The sequence below is a fragment of the Labrus mixtus genome, chromosome 24 (genome assembly GCF_963584025.1).
Source record: "Labrus mixtus chromosome 24, fLabMix1.1, whole genome shotgun sequence".
NCBI lineage: Eukaryota > Metazoa > Chordata > Actinopteri > Labriformes > Labridae > Labrus > Labrus mixtus.
In genome coordinates, this window is record NC_083635.1 from 6,493,464 (window position 1) to 6,513,068 (window position 19,605).

General features: G+C 41.6%; 1 protein-coding gene across 1 annotated transcript; it reads left to right on the forward strand.

The window, feature by feature from the left end:
• The first annotated feature begins 2,293 nt into the window (after nt 1-2,293).
• Nucleotides 2,294-12,129, forward strand: LOC132959314 (cyclin-T2-like). The gene is made up of 9 exons (XM_061032218.1): nt 2,294-2,535; nt 3,064-3,145; nt 3,228-3,356; nt 5,008-5,068; nt 5,225-5,287; nt 5,414-5,459; nt 7,596-7,759; nt 9,866-9,936; nt 10,024-12,129. The coding sequence occupies exons 1-9, from the start codon at nt 2,378-2,380 to the stop codon at nt 11,068-11,070; spliced, it is 1,821 nt and encodes a 606-aa protein (XP_060888201.1). The 5' UTR covers nt 2,294-2,377; the 3' UTR covers nt 11,071-12,129.
• The last annotated feature ends 7,476 nt before the right edge of the window (nt 12,130-19,605 follow it).

A 19,605-nucleotide genomic window follows, 5' to 3' on the forward strand; every position in this document is an offset into this window, starting at 1 on the left:
ACTTCTTTACACATTAGCCTGCATTTAAGATGACTGAAACACCATGTTAGCAGCAGGAAACCCCTTCTATGTGTAGGAATTAGTTCATGGTTATAAATTGGTGCAAGTAGAAGTCTAAGTTTATGAAGCGCAAATGAATAATAGACCAGCTATTTATTTTGAAGGTGGAAACCGGAAGTCTACTAGTAAGCCTGTGTGTACATACCGCAAACCTGATCCCAAGTCTTGACAAAAAAAACAAAAAACACAACAGGTTCTAATTCGCGACGGTGTGCAATACAAACACCTGGACTCTAATTACGGATCCACGGAAAGTTCACGCGTCCACGAGTTAAAACATCTGGATGTCACATGTTCAGTCTGTGTTAAAACATCTGTCCCATGTCATATGTTCAGTCTGTGGTCCCATGCAATGGTGTATTGCAGGGTACACGCCACTTATTATTCAGTAAAACACCTCTGATTCACATCACTGATTGATTGACACTATTCAGTATGCTGCAATTTCTAAAGATGGTGAAGGGACGACCCTCCCTACTCTGTCTCTTATTTGCTAGTATGCACTGACTAAATGTGCAAGAGTATTCTTACCTATTCTTAAAATAGGCCTTTTTTCCCCTCTGCTGGACGGGTCACTTAAAGAAATAAAAAAACATTTAGGGGGGGAAATTAAGAGTACACTTTCCCATGGGAATTGAACCAGCCGGGGGAAACAGGGACATACTGGATCTGTTCTTCACCTGTCAGATAGCCTAAACTAAAGCATACAAGAAAATAAGTTGGCCACAACAGTCTGTCGTCGTGAGAAGCAAAATATATTGTTTTTCCTCCTCTGTGGCAAAGTATAGCCTGCTGATAAAATGCTTATTTTTATTTATTAATTTCAAATTCTTATATAAAACTCATACATTTCATGGGATTAAGAGGCCCATTGGGTTTTTCTTGGAATAATTATTAGCCTATTCCTGAAATGGGTTGCTTAGTTACAGGGATACTTAAAATGCTCGACTACAAATGGGACATTATGCTTTCCCTATTTTAAACAGTTGACGGGATTGTGCTTTTCATGTAGCCTTATTTATTTATCAATATAAAGCCTCCAAAATGTTGAGTCAGATAGGCAACCTACACATTTAAAGTCAATAAAAGGACATGAATGGGAAATAGCAATATTGCCTATAGCCTAGTAGCCTACACATTAGGGCTGGACAATATATCGATATATTTTGAAAGATCTAGGGTAAAACAATATCGTTAATATCAATATAGTTTATGTTGCATTAAAATAACGTTACAGAGGTGCCAGGTCACTTTTTTCTCATCTCACTGATGATGACTGACTGTCTGTCCCTCTTAACCCTGCTCCTCCTCTCTCTCTCTTTTATTGTATTTAAGGAACATTTCTATTTTATAATATTACTTTTTAAATTCACAAACAGGTAGTTAATTTTTCCACGTGTTTTCACTGTTAATAAAATACATATCGATATATATATCGAGTATCGCCATTCAGCTAAACAATAGGGAGATATGAGCTTTGGTCCATATCGCCCAGCCCTAGTTGACATCGACCCCTAACACTGAAAAAAACCTGCATTGAGATAATGAAAGTATGAAAGGATACAGTATAGGCTTTGTACTCGACTCTGTACATTTAATCTTATTTCCGTCTGATTCTTAAAGTTCAAGGACTGTTTCGCTCAACAAGCTGGAGGTTAATTCTTAATCGATGCTTCCATCTAGTGGTAGAAAAGAGAAATTGAGGCTACAGATTGTTATCTATTTATCTTGTTAATTCATAATTTAATAATTATTTTTAAAAGTATGATTTTTCCTTCATATCAACAGATATTTTTACCTGTTCTGTCTTAGTTTTGTTTCATGTTAGTGTGTTGTCCTGCCACTTAAAAGAAAAAAAAATAGCTTGCCTAGTTGAATAATCCAACAAGTAGCCTATTATTAAGCAGTCTGTCTTAATATTACAACTTAGCCAAATAGCCTAGATAAAATGATTTCTTAATATTTACAGTCTGTTTTTTCTGACAGTAATAACAGCAGCACGGGTTCCCCCTTGTGGCTAATTCAGTTTTTACAACTCAAATTGACATTTCTTTCCTGTAAGAACTTGGCACATAAAAGGGATTAAATAAATCTCTTACAGCCTAAAAAAAACAAACAGAAATCGTGTCTTGATGACAACATGTTGATAATAAATAAGGTACGGCGAGATGTCTGGGCTGTTCGCACATCCGACCACTAGAGGCGCTGTTCAGAAATCGCACAACCGGTTTCTGCTGCTTGATTTCGTCCTTCCGGTGCCCCCATAGCCCCGCTCCCTCCCGATGCTAACGCCGTCGGGCTTGGCTGTGGGAGCGTAATGGCGGTGCACCGGGGACCCTCTTCGAAATGGCTCTTTTCCCGGGAGCAGCTGGAAACCACGCCGTCTCGACGCTGCGGAATCGAGGCCGACCGGGAGCTCTCGTACCGGCAGCAGGCGGCCAACTTGATCCAGGACATAGGCCAGAGGCTCAACGTGTATCCTCTCTGAACCGACAGACGGGTTAGCTCCGACTAGCTCACAAAAGCCGGAATGCAATTGCTTGTTATTGTTAAAATCTTAAACCTCCAGACTCACCTTAAACGTTTCATTATGACTTTTTGAGTCTCCTAAATTGTGATTACACATTAAAATCCTCTAACATCCTGCTTATTGTTGCTGCTACTGCTGAGGCCTACGTGTTAGCTTAGCCATTGTTTGTCTATGTAGACTGCAGATTCTATTGTTAGCTTTCTCTCTTAAGATGAGCAATCACCTCACGATTACTTACACAGACCGTACGTGTTGTTTAAACCTTTTTTTTTTTTTTTACTGTGCTTTAAATGTGTTGTCTCTTGTAAAAGGTGACCCTCTAATGTCTTGAAACTGCGTGGAGGTTTTATCTCACAGGATGCACGTTTTGCTGGCTTAGCTCGATGCTAACGTGACATGGTTCCTCCAAGAAATCCGCTAGATTTGTGTTTTTTTCCCCCCAACATGTGTTGTGCCTTAACTGGTTTCCCCAGCTCTCAACTTATTATTAACACCGCTATAGTTTATATGCACAGGTTTTATATGATCCACTCCTTCTCTAAATTCCATAGAAATGTAAGTACGTCTTCATTGTTGGATCACATTGTGGTTGTCTGGTGTTCTTGGGAGTGGAAACTAACAGTTTGTGCCTCTACAGATCATTTCCCAGACTACGTTGTTCCTGGCAGCTAAAGTTGAGGAGCAGCCCAGGAAGCTGGAACATGTCATTAAAATAGCCCATGCCTGCGTTAACCCACAAGAGCCTGCCCTAGACACTAAGAGCAACGTAAGTGAATCATGACTACAGATGGGGGATTTCTGATCTGATGGAAATGCTGCCCAACGTGGACACGGTCTTAAGATCGTGGTGTCGTTCTACATGTGTGTGAACGCCACTTCGTTTGAGAAGTGTGAATGATCACACGTGGATTCCCATCAACCGTGTTGCTCATTTTTATTTCTGTAAAAAAAAAAAAGTTTGTGGTTAGGCGCTCCTTGTGCTGACTAATGTGGCTCTGTGAGGATTCTGTTAGTAAGAACAAAGTCAGAGAATGAGTCAGACGAGGCTCATCAGAGTCAGTCTGTAGAGCAAGGGTCTCCAACAGGTAGCTCGGGAGCTTCAGTAGCTCGCCTATAGGTTGACCGACTGTGTTAAAAATAAAAATCTGACGACGGTAAATGCACCTCTTCCCACTATTCATATATTTGGCCCGTAAAAACAAGTATAAAGTACTAATGTTTTCTTGGACGTTGATGTGAATTTAAGATTATTGATTGGCTTATTGCAATTTCACACATGTACAAACAGCAGCTTCATTCAGCTGAGCGATGTAAATAAATGCAAGCGATTTGATGCAAGTAGCTCTCAGATGAAAAAAGGTTGGAGACCCCCGGCTGTAGTGTGTCTGACCCGGACATATTCTATCTACTACAGTCCCACTTTTAGGATATGATAACCAATTAGAAAATGTTGTGGAAATAATAACGCACACGATCCCATCCAATTAATGATCAACAGAAAATGCATCTTGACATAGAAAACACAACAGTTAATAGACCGTGCTGTTTATGACATGTGTCCGAGAGGTTCATGCTGTGTCCTGATTGGACTGGCAGTTTCTGTCAAGATTTGGACCAAGGTGTACCTCCCATGATTAACATGGACACCTCTCTCTGACATTTTCTGAGGTTATATGTACCAACACAGACGGAGGCATTTTAGAAATCTGAGAAAAAATACGCTTTACATAGTGGGGGGGGTTAGCAGTATTTAAGGTCAACATCATGTTGAAGATATGGTACATCCACCTTTCTATTCAGGTTAGGAAGAGTAGAGAGGTATGCCGCCACCATGTCATGACCGAACGACTAAACTGAGTTTCCTCGTCGCTCTAAAAGTTAATGGAAGTGTTGCTGCTGCCATGATTGTTTTGCTGATACGTCGCTTGGCTGAGGCCGCTATCAGAAACCAGGAATGAGACGAGTTTATGCCCCAGTATCCTGGTTTCTCAAAATCCACCTTTTCTGAAATCATCCACATCCACAAAAACCAGATACTTTAAAACGCCAACCAGGATACACAAGTCCATGTTAACTCGCTCACTGTAGCTCCTTTCTCAACATGAACCGGACCGCGGGCCAAAGGTGAAACCCTAAATCACTTCAGAGAAATGCTTTTCCATCTTCTACACGTGGACTCTGAAATCTGAAGTGCTTCTTTGAGGAGCTTTAATTGAATGTCTGTATCATATCTATAAGGTTGAGCTTTAATCCTGGATTCTTGAAATGCTCAGGAAGTACCCGCCTCATGCTGATTCTTTTTTTTTTTTTTTTCATATGCTTCATCCTTGATGCTAATGCTTTTATTTTTCAGAATGCTGAATCACATAAAATTATTCATTGATTTGTCTTTTTTTTTTTTTTTTTTTTTTTTTTAGGCATTCCAGCAGCAGGCACAAGAGCTTGTAGCACTGGAAACAATAGTGCTGCAGACGCTGGGTGAGTCCTGTTTAAGCTTCAATTCTGCAAACTTTCTCCTCTACTGTCTCGGGCCCGCTCTATTCGGTTACTAAATGTACACCCCGATATCACTCTGGAGCCTTGCCTGTACTGACGTCACACCTCATGGTCTCTATTCTTTATCTTTGATTGCAGGGTTTGAAATCACAGTCGATCATCCACACACACAAGTTGTGAGGTGTTCCCAGCTAGTGCGAGGTAAAAAAAAAAAACCCTTCTCTTGTGATTTTTAGCTCATTACATTTTGTGCTCTTCCTTTCATTTGAAATACCTTCTTCCATCCATCAACTCTCTTCTAAAGTGACCTTTCTTTTTCTTTTACAGCAAGCAAGGATTTGGCACAGACTTCCTATTTCATGGCTACCAACAGGTTATTATCCTGTTCCCATTATTGCACTGTAATGGCACACTATAGCTTCCTGTCCTGCAGGGCCCCCCTTCCTGTGTCCAACGCCCTGTTTGCGCCGGGATCCTGGGAACCCCCCGAGCGGGGAAGTACCAAGTCCAGGCTGCTCTGTGCGGTGTATTGTACAAGGGCTCTGTGTTGGCACATAAGGGGTTGAATGCACAATGTGGAGTGTAGTGGTGCTGTTTACCTCTCAAGGTTGTTTGGTACGGAGTGCATATGTCTGAAAAAAAAAAAACAACAAAAAAACTCAAACGGTAGCCTGAATATAGATTGCCACTAAAGATTCTTAAACTTATAGAGTCCTTTGGTAAGTATAGTTCAAATTCTCTTTTAATTCTTAATAATTTTATATAACTTTTCACCCCCCAAAACAAAGAACCTAACAAATCAAACACCAAACTATACTGCAAACTGAATTCCTGTTCTTTAAACGCCATCGAATCGTAATTGTCCTGCAAAGGCAAATAATGTAGATTTTTATCTTCACTTAACTCTGACGATGTTTTGTATTTCAGTGACTCATGATGAGGTGTTGACTTCACTTGTTTTACAGAGACTGCTAGTTTTGTAGAATCTGGGAGATTGATGATCCATGATGATGATAGGACGGATCATGACAGTAATTTCCTATTATGACTTCATAAATTAAGGATGAACGTTCAGTCATCAGGGATGTGATTCAAACATACTTATCCAGAATTCCAGATTTTCCCGTCCTGTAAATTTGATTCTCCATAAGAGTTTCCCCACATTTAGACCTATACACAGGACGGCCTGCGTTTAGTTTCTCTTTACTTCATCTGTGTGCAATCACCATCTCAGATCGACTCACTAGTGGACGATCTGTATTCCGTCTCTACGGCTCGAGTTTGTGTCTCGAGTAGTGTCTTAACGCTCTGCAGGCGACCAGAGAGAAAGATGACTTCTATTACGTCTCCTTAAATCTAACTATTGTGATGCAGTGTCATCTACAGGTTGAGCCTCTAAGGCCGCCGTTTTACGCTTTTTGTGCAACTGGTTGCAGCAGATGTTGCTCAAATTGTTTTTGCGACCTCACAAGCAAATGTTGAGTTCTCAACCTCTGCATTGGACCGACTTTAACCCTTTGCAGCCAGTGTTTGAAATGATTGTCGAGAGGAACACTCGCCTAGGCTATGAGTCATGTCCACGTCGTGAATCAACGATAGATCAGGTACATGAGCAACCGCTCCAGGGCCAAGGAAGTGTACGGAGTGCTAGTCTGACAAATTACACGTTGGGGGGGTCAAACGTGCATGGGCACTGTACTAGGGCCCCTTAAGATGTCTGATAAAAATACAGAAGTCACTGTCCCTTTAAGACACAGGCTTGTCAGTCCATTCCCCATAATAAAAAAAAACAATATTTTCCGTTAGTACACATTTATTAAGTTGTTTGTCATTTTTCTCCGCTCTGTATTATGGCGTTTCTCCAAGGTGAACAATACAGAGTATGACTTAAATCACCAGGTCGCGTCCCCCTCCTTGTGTCAGTACAGTTCAGGACAACGGAGCCAGTTTGCAGTGCAGTTTGGGATTTAGAGTGCAGACAAACTTAACCTTAGAAGCAGTGACGCCTGATCATTTGTTTGACATCAAACATCAGTGTTTCTCAGTCTGTGATGGTGTAAAGCTTTAGTGATGTCATCACTCCCAATACAGGCGTACAAAAGGCTTCAAATTTGATTCAATTTAATCGCTCATGGCCGATAGATTTTCTGAAATGATGCCTGATCCCCTTTGGAAGATTGAGAAACACTGCCTTAAATGTTCTTAAAAAAATCCCCCTCCCCCTTTTTTATGTTGAAATTGAAACGATAATCCAGCCCAGTAAACATTGATCAGTTCATCAATCTTTTAAAATGATTATATAAAACTAATTGAAACATAGAGGAACATGTCCTAACAATGTAGGTTATCTTAAATGTTCCAGTTCTATAAGGTAAGGCTGTGTTTGTAAAATGGTTCAGATGAATGATGGTCAGTGTTGCCTGAACTTGTTTTTTTTTTGTGTGTTAAGAGAAGAAGCCCTTCAGATGACAATCGTTTTCTTTCTCTCTTTTTTTTCCTGTTTCTGCAGTTTGCACCTCACCACCTTCTGCCTGCAGTACAGACCCACCGTCGTCGCCTGTGTCTGCATCCATCTGGCCTGCAAGTGGTCCAACTGGGAGATCCCTGTGTCCACAGATGGCAAACCCTGGTGGGAGTATGTGGACCCCACTGTAACGTTACAGCTGCTAGACGGTAAGAGGGCATCGCGTTCGTTTCCTACCTGTGTGTGGATTACAGAAGTGTGTCATATAGGTTGGAGAAAAAATGGATTTATGTCAAAATCAAGATTCTTAAATTCATAACTTCCAAAAAAATATTTTTTTGTGGGGGAGGGGCTAATCAGTCACTCCCTGCTAAGTGTTAATGCTAGCTCTTCAATGCAGTAGAATGCTAAATGGAGCAGCAATAAATTCAGCCAGTCTCTCAGATGACTGGAGGAGATCCTGAAGTACTTATTCAATGAGAGACTTGGAATCAGGAATCCAGAATCGTTTTTTCCTGACCCCAAGAATCGAAATCGAATTGTGAGACACCCAAAGATTCCCAGCCCGAGTGTGTCACATAAAATAATTGGGAAGAGTTATCAAACGTTTGCCTCAAAGTGAAGGGAGACGAGGGCTGGTTTTAAATTTAGCTAAAGTGAAGGTCTAAGGTTGGACGCGTTCTCAAACCACTCCCAACACACTTACATTCTGTTTGCACGCTGTACGGAGGGTCTGAGGGTGGACAGTTACACCCGCCAACAGAGAGTATGCAACAATGCTGACTTCCTGAACAGGCAACGTTATCCCATGCACAGACGTAAACACCTTTAAATAATATAGAAATATGAGTATCGTACAAGTGATGAAACATGTAGGGCTGTTCTCATCTTTTGAAGTCTGCCTAATTGTATTTATGTGAAAAACTATCACTGAAAATGGTTATGTGCATGGTTATGTAAAGTTCCTGTTTCCCATGCTGTGATGGGAATTAATCCCAAGGCTTGCTGCTGTATTTATATCCTCCACCTTAACGAGGGATACCTAATCCAGCTTTGTGCATGACGCCAGAAGGGCGAGTGTGGAAGTGGCGGTTTGAGAAAGGTCCCATGAAGTGATTCAATACTCGATGGGTAGCAGTAGAGTTTGTAGAACTCCAGGCCAAAGGCTGCGTCCGTAGTGTCATGTGGGCAACCAGTAGGCAAACTGGCAACAAATATGTATAGCTCAGACGAGTCATTAGTTGTTTTACTGATCACATTACGGATCTTTATCACCGATCAGATCGTTTTTTTGGATCGTTAAAGGGGTCTAACGCTAATCGGTCGAAACCAATGTTCCACGCAAAGGTCACAGAGTTTCAATGGCAATAGGAGGATTTTCTGCCCTAAGTGATAGTAAGCTAGAAATCAGTGGCTTTTGAACCTTTGCCTCAGCATGCCTCAGGGGCAACTGGGGCTCAGTTGGTATGGTCGTCGCCTCTAAACCGGACGGTCGAGGGTTCGATGTCCGATGTGTCCTTGGGCAAGACACTTAACCCTGAATTGCTCGCTCTGCTCGGGCGGTGGTGTATGAATGGGATTAGTTACTTCTGCTGGATGATACTACATAACGATCACTAGTGTAAAAGTGCTTTGAGTAGTCCGAATACTAGAAAAGCATTTCCCGAAAGTCCATTTACCATGAGATTTATTTATTATTATATTTTGATGTTTAGGAGATTCATAGGGGTTTTTGTTCTATTTTTATTGGATGTGGAGCAAATGGAAGTATCTGCCTTTAAATTCAAGCACAGTAGTCTTTATTCTACTATCAATGTGTACAAATTAGACATATTTGATCCAGCTTTATTATATAACCAGTGTACTAGTTAGCATCAGCAGATGTTTTCAGAATGAAGTGTAAAGGATAAGCTACACCCCCCCACATTACAGAACTTTGAACCCCCTATGCTCCAAGCCGAGATCTTAAATCATCAAGAGCACCTCTATTAGTCGTTCTTAGATCAAGGCTGGTTACCAAGGGCAACTGGGCATTTGCCATCAGAGCACCTAAGCTCTGGAACTCTCTACCTGAAGAAATCAGGCAGGCAAACTCTTGTTCCTGTTTTTAAATCTTCAACACATTATTTATAGGAAGGCCTTTTTAACGATTGATTAGTCATTCATGTCCTGCTTTAATTAATTGAATCCATTTTTATTCATGATTCTATAACTCGCCAATGTTTTATACTGTGTATTTTTGTGAAGCACTTTAAATGTATGTGCTATATAAATTAAGTTAGTATTATTATTCTAAGTGACTGTTTTGTTTTCAGAGCTCACACACGAGTTCCTTCAGATTTTGGAGAAGACGCCCAGCAGACTGAAGAGGATACGGAACTGGAGGGTACGTCATAAACACTCTAATGAGGGTCTCACAGGTACATGTAGCACTGCAGTTTCTCATGTTGATGTGTGTGTGTGTGTTTGATAGGCCATTCAAGCTGCTAAGAAGCCAAAGACGGACGGCTCATCGGTGGATAGCGCCTTCCAGGGGACTTCCCTTGACGGCCTCCCTGGTGTCACCAACTCCTTCTTCCCTTCCACCTCTGGATCGGACTCTTCAGACATCCCCTCCCTCAACAGCATCACAGCCTCCTACAACTCCTACGAGCCGCTTAGCGACCACTCCAAGTCCTGTGGTTACGACCAGTTTTCCGAGCCTCACCCCTCAGACTTCACGCTGATAAAACATGAACACAAAGCCGCAGGCGGGTCAAGCGGTAAACACCAGCAGCAGCTTGGGACAAACGCCGCGGCTTTTCCGCGACCACAGAAAGTCTTGACTCTTGAAAAGTACAGAGAGAAACACTTGGCGTCGGAGCTGACTTTGCAGAACGGCGTAAAAGAGGAGGCGGGCGCGGACATGTACGCTCCGCCTCCGACCGTGTCGACGCACCACCACAAGAAACGCTCCCAGCAGCAGGCCGGCCAATCAGGCGACGGCCGGCGGGAGAAGTCCAGCTCCAAAAAGAGCCGGCTGCCCGCTGCGTTCGAGAACGGCTCGGCGACTAGCGAGGAGCTAAAGATGAGGATTAAAGTGTCATCGGAGCGTCATGGCGGCTCGGAGCAGGGCGGGACCGGAAAAGACAAGCACAAAGAGCACGGCGGCCACCGCCACTCCAAACACGGCCACTCGCACGCTTATTCCATCAGCGGGAACGGCCGAGGGACAATAGACAATGCCTCCTTATCCCTACGGGCTACCGGTAGCCACGGCAACGACACAGGCTCGTCCAGAAAGAGGCCTCACTCCGACGCAGGAAACCACAACCACCACCACTCGTCCAAGAGCGGCAGGAGCTCCAAAGGAGGCCTCGGCTCCTCCCACTACGCGTCTGAGAGCGGCCCGCGGACGATGGAGCACCACGGCCACGATGTCACCAACGGCGTGCTGGCCCCCAATGGCCAACACACCGACTACAAAGACACTTTCGACATGCTGGACTCTTTACTAAGTGCCCAAGGAATGAACTTGTAACCCTCAGAGTCCGGCGTGGTCTTAGATAAGGTATCACCATGTCCAATAGAATTTAAAAAAAAAAAAAAAAAAAAGACTTTTATTCGTCTTAAGTTATGATTTTCGTCATCGCCCTCAGTCGTGTCATTGAGGATTCTTGTAAAGCTGTCGGAAAAATGTACAAATTATATGCGTAGAGCTGTGTACAACTAGCTTGCAACAGAAAAAAAACCCCGATGAGTTTTAAGAATGTGGCTGAAAAAACGAGATTTTAAAAAACTTGATTTTAACACAAGGTGACATGATTTTAACCTGCATGTTTCAGTCACAGAAGGGAAGTCATAGCGAGTGTTTGGCAGCCATCTTGACAGTTTACAAGTATTACTTTTCCTTGTTTTTTTTTTTTTTTTATGTATGTATGTTTAAAACATCATGTTCCACTTTAAAAAAAAAAAAAAAAAATCTCAGGTCTTGAAACTTTTTTGATATGAGAATGAATCTTCCTCTGTTTGGGGTTTAATCTACCCGTATCCATGGAGATGTTATCACCTCGTCCGTTTGTTTGGCCAAGATGGCGGGACATGTGGTCTGCTTATTTTTCCAGAGTGCATCAATGGTTCCAAAAAAAAAGAAAAAAAAAAAAAGAAGAAATCCAAAACTAACGTGAGACCGGCTCCATTTGCTGTCTATTTGCTGTCTTATTGGGACTTCCAAGGCCGCACCTGAATTTCAATGTGCACTCATTTAGAGCTACAAATGAACTTCACGTTACATCTGCTGTGAACGTGCGTTTAAGATATACCTGCTAAATTATCGGAGAAAAAAAAAACAGGCCTTGTGATCGTACCTTGTCAATCGCTATTCAGTATGATTAATGTTATAACTATCAGAAAATACAGATCTTTTAAAAATAAGATTGTGTATATAGGACTCTGTAGTTCAGGTTTTAAAAAAAATGTTGGTTTATTGCATCGGTCCAAACCTTCCTCCATTCAGTGTATAACGAGATCTTCAGCAGACTGTATCGATGAACATATCCAAGATTTGTGTATTGGAGCCCAAATAAAGGTGTAAAAGTGATTTATTATCCTGATGATTGTATGATGTGAACACACAGCACATGGATTCCCTGTTTGAAACTTTGTCAAAGGGTTAGGAAGTGTTAATAATACATTTAAAGGAAAATGTCAAAGTACTACAATTTCAATAAAACCATAAAAACTAAATCAAAAATCTAAAAGCAGGGGTTTTAGGAGAAGGCTCTTAAAGAGGAGAGTTTTCAGATCCCACGGTCTGTGGGGCCCTCGGGTTAGCGGGAAGAGCGTTCCACAGCCGTGGGGCAGCAGAGGAGAACGCTCTGTCCCCCATAGAGCAAAGCTTAGTCCTGGGGGTTTGGAGGCAGTTTGTGGCGGTGGATCGGAGGTGTCTCGTGCACTGCTATGGAATCCCATTTCCGCCAGTTAAAAAAATAAAAATGAAAACTTTGCTTTGTTGAGATTTATTTTTTATTTGCCCACAAAAAGTCATAATTATGAACTTATCAACTTTATGTCCATAATTTCGAATTTTTATGGGGAAAAAAAAATCTCAACTTTTTTTTTTTTCTAACTGGCTGAAATGGGCTTCCATAGAAGTGCATTGCATTCACCAAAAACAATTAGAACTGGGTCTCTTGTTAATACAAGATCAGGATATCTAAATGAGATGAGGGTATCGTAACCACAAGAGCTCGGTATCTGAATCACGAATGACTTGTGTTTGTGCAACTTAGTGCTGATGAGTATGGTCAAAGGAGGAGACACTTACAAGCAAGGAGAAACAAGAAGTCTATGATGTCAGCAAAGCCTGTACCATGGTGGTTCCAAAATCAGCATTAGGAGCGTCGGTAGCCATGTTCAGAGGCTTTACCGTCCTCAAAGCGTCCAGCCCGGGGTTCTTATCTGACCTGCGTCTCCTTTGCCACATGGCACTCTCTCTCTATCCACTGTCCTATCCTCTGTAACAAAACATAAAAAGCCCCCCCAAAATAATCAGCATTACTCAAAAGTATAATCAGGATGGTTTCAATAGTTCACACACATGCTGCTTGAAGTGATCTAAGTAATCATCTCTCTCTCTCTTTGTCTCGCTCCTCTGGTTAAGTGTGCACAGGCGCTGTCATTAAAACTTTGTCCCGACCCCTCTAAGAATTAAAATCAAGATTCCATTAAGTGAAATAAGGTCACTTCATTCATCGTTTTTCATATTTTCTCCCCAGCAGAGTATAACCAGTAATGCCACACAAAAGAACACATGGACTACACATCGGCTGCTTGTGTGAAGCTACAGCTCAACAAATTCTGCAGGGCTCGGGGCGCTGGTGGTGCAGTGGTTAGTGCACGCGCCCCATGTATGGAGGCTGTAGTCCTCCATGCGGGGCGGCCCAGGTTCAAATCAAACCTGTGGCTCCTTTCCTGCATGTCATTCCCTACTCTCTTTCTCCCTGATTTCCAGCTCTATCCACTGTCCTGTCTCTCCATTAAAAGGCACAAAAAGCCCAAAAATAAATCTTTAAAAAAATAAAATCTGCAGGGCTAAGAACTATTAAAAAGTGATGTCATTGATGTGAAAGGTGTTAGAAGCAATAACGCCTCCACTCTTAGTGGAATTCACCTTGTGCCAAATGCATAAAAACCTAGATCACAAAAAGACATCCACAAACTTGCAGGACAGCACAGAATATTGGTACAAAGGAAGCGATGACTCTTTTAGTCTGCATCCTGGGTATTCTGTACCTGAACCCTGAAGTAGAGAGTACTCACTCTGACCAAAGGGGGCGCAGTGGGTCTGCTGTAATCTTATCAGTTCAGTGTGTACTGTTCAGACGAGTAAGAAATACTGTGTTTCTAAATTATCTTCTTACCCCAGTTAAACAACCTTGATCAGTTTGTTCTTTTTTTGTACCGACAATGGTCCTTTGAATATAAAAGGTAAGAAAACAATTTCAGCATAGAGCTGTCAACATTAAACTCAGTTTTCTTAAGAAATGAAGACACTGTTGAGCTTTTTGCAAATCTTGAGCTGTTATTAGCGTGTCATGTCACTCCTGTACAATTTAAAATGGTTGATTTGTTCATAATCCCAGAGGAAAGAGATGAATAATAATTTCTTTAGTTTTCTTTGTGTTATCTCAACACCCGATGTAGAAGTGGTAAACTCAGTACTATAACTGGTCTCATCGTCATTTTAAACACCTTTCAGAGTTACACCATCTGCACATTTAATTCATTTTAATTTACAATAATCCAGATGACTAATACAGTGATTGGTATTGAACAAAGAAGAAAAAACAAAGGTGAGAGGACGCAACCTTGAGGAACTCCCCCCCCAGTGTGAGAGCTGATTACTGAAGACTGAATCGACATTATCCGAGGTACACATGACAAAAAAATAAAATAAATCTTGACCTGAGCCTTCAACCACATCCCCAGAGGCGCTGCTTGTCAACAGGCAAGGGAGGCAACTGCTTGGGGCCCCAGGCCAGTAGGGGGGGCCCCCAACGGCTGACAAACTTTGAAACCAAAGCATTGCCTCAAGTTGTGAAAATTTAACAACGACAGTGGGGGAGTGCTGTCAGATGCCTTGCAAAGCGTCACAGCACGATTCCTGTGAAAACCAAAATTTGTCAATGAAGGAAAATTAAAAAAGAAAGAGGAAAATTCTTGGAAGGGGTCCCCAGTGAAACTTTGCCTAGGGCCCCAGCAGACCCTAGAATCGCCCCTGCACATCCCATGGTCTCGGTCAACGGATGGTGTTTGCTCAGATATCACAATTTCTCATTTACAATCTCTATTTCAATCGTTGCATTTTCTCCAAATATGTTCGTAAGGCCACGACATACATTACAGTTAAAAGCTCCAGAGACCTTGAGTTCAAAACTTAGATTACACACTACTTTTTTTTGTATTTACTGCCATTGTTATTAATTAACAGCAGAATTTCAATCAGCTTTAAAGGAAGTGTTGATCAGTTGATCTATCACGTCATGCCCTAAGAAGAGTAATGTCATTGTTTTCAAAGATTTATTTTGAGCTCCCTCAGAAAACGCTGACATTTTTCATTTTCCATGCACGCTACTCTCCCCGTAATAATCTAACCAGTTTACTTTTAAGAAGAATCGACAAAAAGAACTCCGGGAAATAAAAAAATAACACAATTAAAGGTCCCCCAAAAAAAAATTTAAACCCTTAATTTTGGCCTGGAAAGCACTTTATAGCATGCAAAAATGAAAAGGAGAAAAAAAAGAAAATGCCAAATCATGCAGATGGTTAATCCCAGCCTCATAACATTGGATTTACTCCCTATTGAATTTAAGCTGTCGCTGCATTTGAAGATAAAACAGTCAATTGTTGAATGCTGCAAAAAAGAAAACTGAATGGTCATTTCCTTCCTTCTGCCTGCTTACAAACAGTAGATTAAGTAATTGATTATGTTAAAGGCTATAATCTTGCTGATTGCATTAAGAAGACCGAATCAGCTGTCACTTCAGGTTATGTTTTTAAAAAGCCGTATATAAGCTGCAGGAGAGATTAGTAGTTGTGTTGGTATGCAATTAGAGTAAAAAGGCATGTTTAGCTACTGCATAAGCAGGTTAAGTTTACATTTAGAGATTTTAAATGTGCATGCAAGCAGGATTTTGCTCCTTAATAATTGTGGAAGCTATGGGAGAAAAATGTCTTCTTCTTCCTTCAGCTGCTAAATTACCTTGGAGGCATTTTCTCGTTTGTTCCTCCCATAGGAACAAGCAGGGAAGACTGTTTGACAGCGAAACCTGTCATTTGTTCCCATCAGCAATCCTCAAGGGGGTTTCAAGTTTCAGGTTTTTTTTCTTTTCTTTACACTCTCACACATACAGCGCTGATGGTTCATTTGTGGGTGGAACATAAATCCAGTTCCTGATAATTAACTAGCACCCTCAGAGCAGACGCGGCGTTTTCACCGAGTATTACCTTCTAATTTTAGCGTGGAAGACAATGGGGAAATTCAGCGGGAGGACGTCAGTGAAAATTCAACCATCTGGACTTTCTCGCATGCTGGTGGGAGGGTGATGATTTATTTTCGGCAACCTCTCGAAGCTGAATAAGAGACGCCCACTGCCTCGAAAAAATCCGCAGAGAGGAAGGGATGTGAGAGTGGCTTTTGTGAGCAACAAATCCCAGAATTAAGAGCCATCTGAAAGGAAAACGCGGTCCAGCTCTAATTACAACTCAAAAGACAGGAACATATTTAGCTCTGTGTAGGCAAAGGTTCAAGGCACAAACACTATTATTAAGATTATGATTGTTTCAGCGGAACAGGTAGGTGATCAAAACTTAATGGATGATTACTTTGAAGACATTTTCTCACTGAATTCCTGTTTTCTTTTTAAATATTTGCCCGATGGATGGTTGCAAAATGACAGCTTCATTTACATTTATTTTCTCAGGGACAACAATCATAATACTTAAAAAAAAAAACAGCATTTCAGGTAATGATGTACAGCAAAAACCCCATTATGTGTCTGTGATCCATACCTGCCATACTGCCTTATGTCCTCTAGATGGCAGTATTACATTTAGCCTTTTAGCGCCAGCAGCAACACAAACATCCAGCATCATTTTCTATCTTCAGAGGAATGTTTTAAAAAAGCAAACAAGACGGCAGTGTTGGGATAACCTTGGGAAAAAAAAGGACGCCGTTTTTTCATGCCACCAATCCAAGGTGCCTCTCAGCACACTTTGTGATCCTCGCTCGCAACCATTACACACACACACACACACACACACACGTGTCACCTCGCACAGCCACAAACTTTGGACTTGATCCATCTAATTAACAGATTCAGATAAGCGTCGGAGGACGGAGGCTCACAGGCATTCCAGGAAATGTCACGGCACTCTGTAATTTCAGCGGTGGAGCTGATCAAAAGGCCTGCGCGGAGCAGCATACTGTGCACTCACACTCCATATCAGTCTTAATGCAAATGATGCCCAGGATATTGTGCAGGGAAGTGGCATAATTATAAGCCATTGAAAGTCCATTGTCATTCCACTCTGAGAGGTCTCTCTTGAAAAATCAGGAGCTGATGCAAACCCCTCTAAGTACCTGAGATAGAGCCGGAGGGGGGGAATGGCTGGGCCTCTGCTGCCATTATGCCATGGTAGTGCAATTATATCCAATGATTGGCAGGAGCATAAATTAGCCTCTGTCTTCCAACCACTGCTAAGGTATCCCCTTTTTTTTACATGTAGCTGTAGCGTTTGCTTTAGACAGCTGTTCTCGCCCCCAAAAAACTAGACACTATTTCACAATTTCCTCTGTAATGATTTAATTTACTAGCCCAGTTTATTTCCCCGCCTGATGCAAATGCACCTCCTGCGGCCTGAACACCACAGCTTCATGTTTGTGGTGGGAACCGCAGAGCACCAGCTGTCCTTTAAAAAGAAACAGCTAAAAAAAAAAGCACACAGTTGATGTGAAATGTCTTCCTCCCTATTCGTCCCCAATCATCAATAATTCACCGCCTTCGACATTTGAACTAATTATGGCGCACCAATGGCCTATTTGAGCAGGGTCCTGTCACATGAAAGCTGCGAGGTCTTTCCTGTCAGCCATGGAGGCGGCAGAAATGAAGGAACAGCAGTGGAGGCTGAAGCCATTAAAATGAATGGAAAGCACCTCTAACAATCATACAACTCTGACACACACACACACACAAACAGGAACTGCAGGATCAGATACACACAGATACACACTTTCTACTACCTCACACACACTCACAGATGTACCACACTGGCACAAGCACACACAGATAAAGAGAAAAACATGAATTGCTGCCTCATAGACACCCACACTCATACAAATACATACATAAACATGATGTGCTACAGTAGCTAGCGCACACATAAACACACACACACACACACACACACACACACGTTGACGTGCCTGCCACCTGTGTGGGTTGCTTGGCCTCCTCATCCAGACCTCTCTGGTTTTAATTAGCCTGCTGCTGAAGTGTTTTCCTTTTTATATTCTCTGAAGGGCGATGATAACGGCTACAGCCGAGATGGAGGCTCTCCGCTGGTTTGTTTCATTAGGGAGAGCATAATGACCCTGCAATCACAACACCAAGAAAATACCTACCCTAATAATTATTTTCCTCCTAATGGTTCAGTTTATACTCTCCTATGGCTTTTGTGAATGAACAGCTGAAGGGATTCATAATTACAAAGGAACATTAACCCTCATAAGTCTGAACACCAAATATGAGCTAAAGCTAAAGCTAAAGCCAGGAAATGTTAGCATACAGACTGGAAGCACGAGACAAACAGCTAGCCCTATTTGTCACAACTTAAAAGCTATGCAATCTAAGCAAGCTCCTTAGATTTTTTTTAATCGCATTTAAGTCCTTCAAAAAAGGAAAATTGTTTCCCCTTAATTCCAAGCTCAGCACAGCAAAGTTAGGAAATGCTTATTGATTGATTTAGCGTACAGTTACGATCTTACCCGGCAAAAACAAGCGAAGAAAATAACATTAAAAAGTTCTGACTCAAGACAACATTAATCGCTAAATGTAATGCATCATCGACTGCTGTTATTGCCTTCTATTTGACATAATTGTGAACTCATCAAACTCCACTACGCCCTAGCTACACCTGTTCTACTGCATTGGTGTGTCTTGTATCTCTTTAGCAGCGAAGAAATGTTTGCTGCTTTGCTGATGACACCCTGCTGTATCTCCCACAGAGACTCGATGAGCCAAGTAGCTTCTGCTGTCATGTTGAGTACAATATGTCATATAACTTCTATCAGTTTGATGGAAGCAAGTTATTTTTGTCTGGCATCATAATCTAACTAGGAAATGAAGTCAGTATAAGATCAATAAAGTTCAGGAAATAGATTTGATTAAGCCTCTGATCTGTTTTGTAGAGTGATATTTCAAGGCTTGTAAGGAGGAGTTGTTAGCTTTAAGCTAGTCTCATGATTTTGCTTTTATAGCCTGCGACTTTACTGCCATGTTTTAGTAGTATAGTTCTCATCATCCTCATTTAAATCAGCAGTATGAAGCTGGTTTCACTCTTGAAAACATCTTTAAGAAACAGAGAACATTGGCTGTTAGCTACTTGTTGGAAGGGTAGAAAACAAGCTAGCAACATTGTAAAATTATTTCCTTAAGAGGTTGTTGGAGACCAGTGTAGAACTGTTTTTGAGAATTACATTTTGGCTAACACTTGTAAGCTAGGCTTACACAAATCAATGCATATTCTTCATATATTCTTACATTTAAAGAGTTTGCTACTAAACCCTCTCAATGAGAAAAGATAGGTTTTCAGATGTATTCTTCTTTGAATTGCATATGCAGTTTTTGTTGTACTGCGTCTCAGGCAAGAACAGATTACATAACAACTATAGAAGTCCTGACCCATCTTGACCTTGTACTGAATTGATTGCCTATAGTTAGACCAGGATGCTTTTGTGATGAGTTGCTGCACAAAAATAACTTTCCTCCACCAAGCCGATAGAAGTCGTATGACA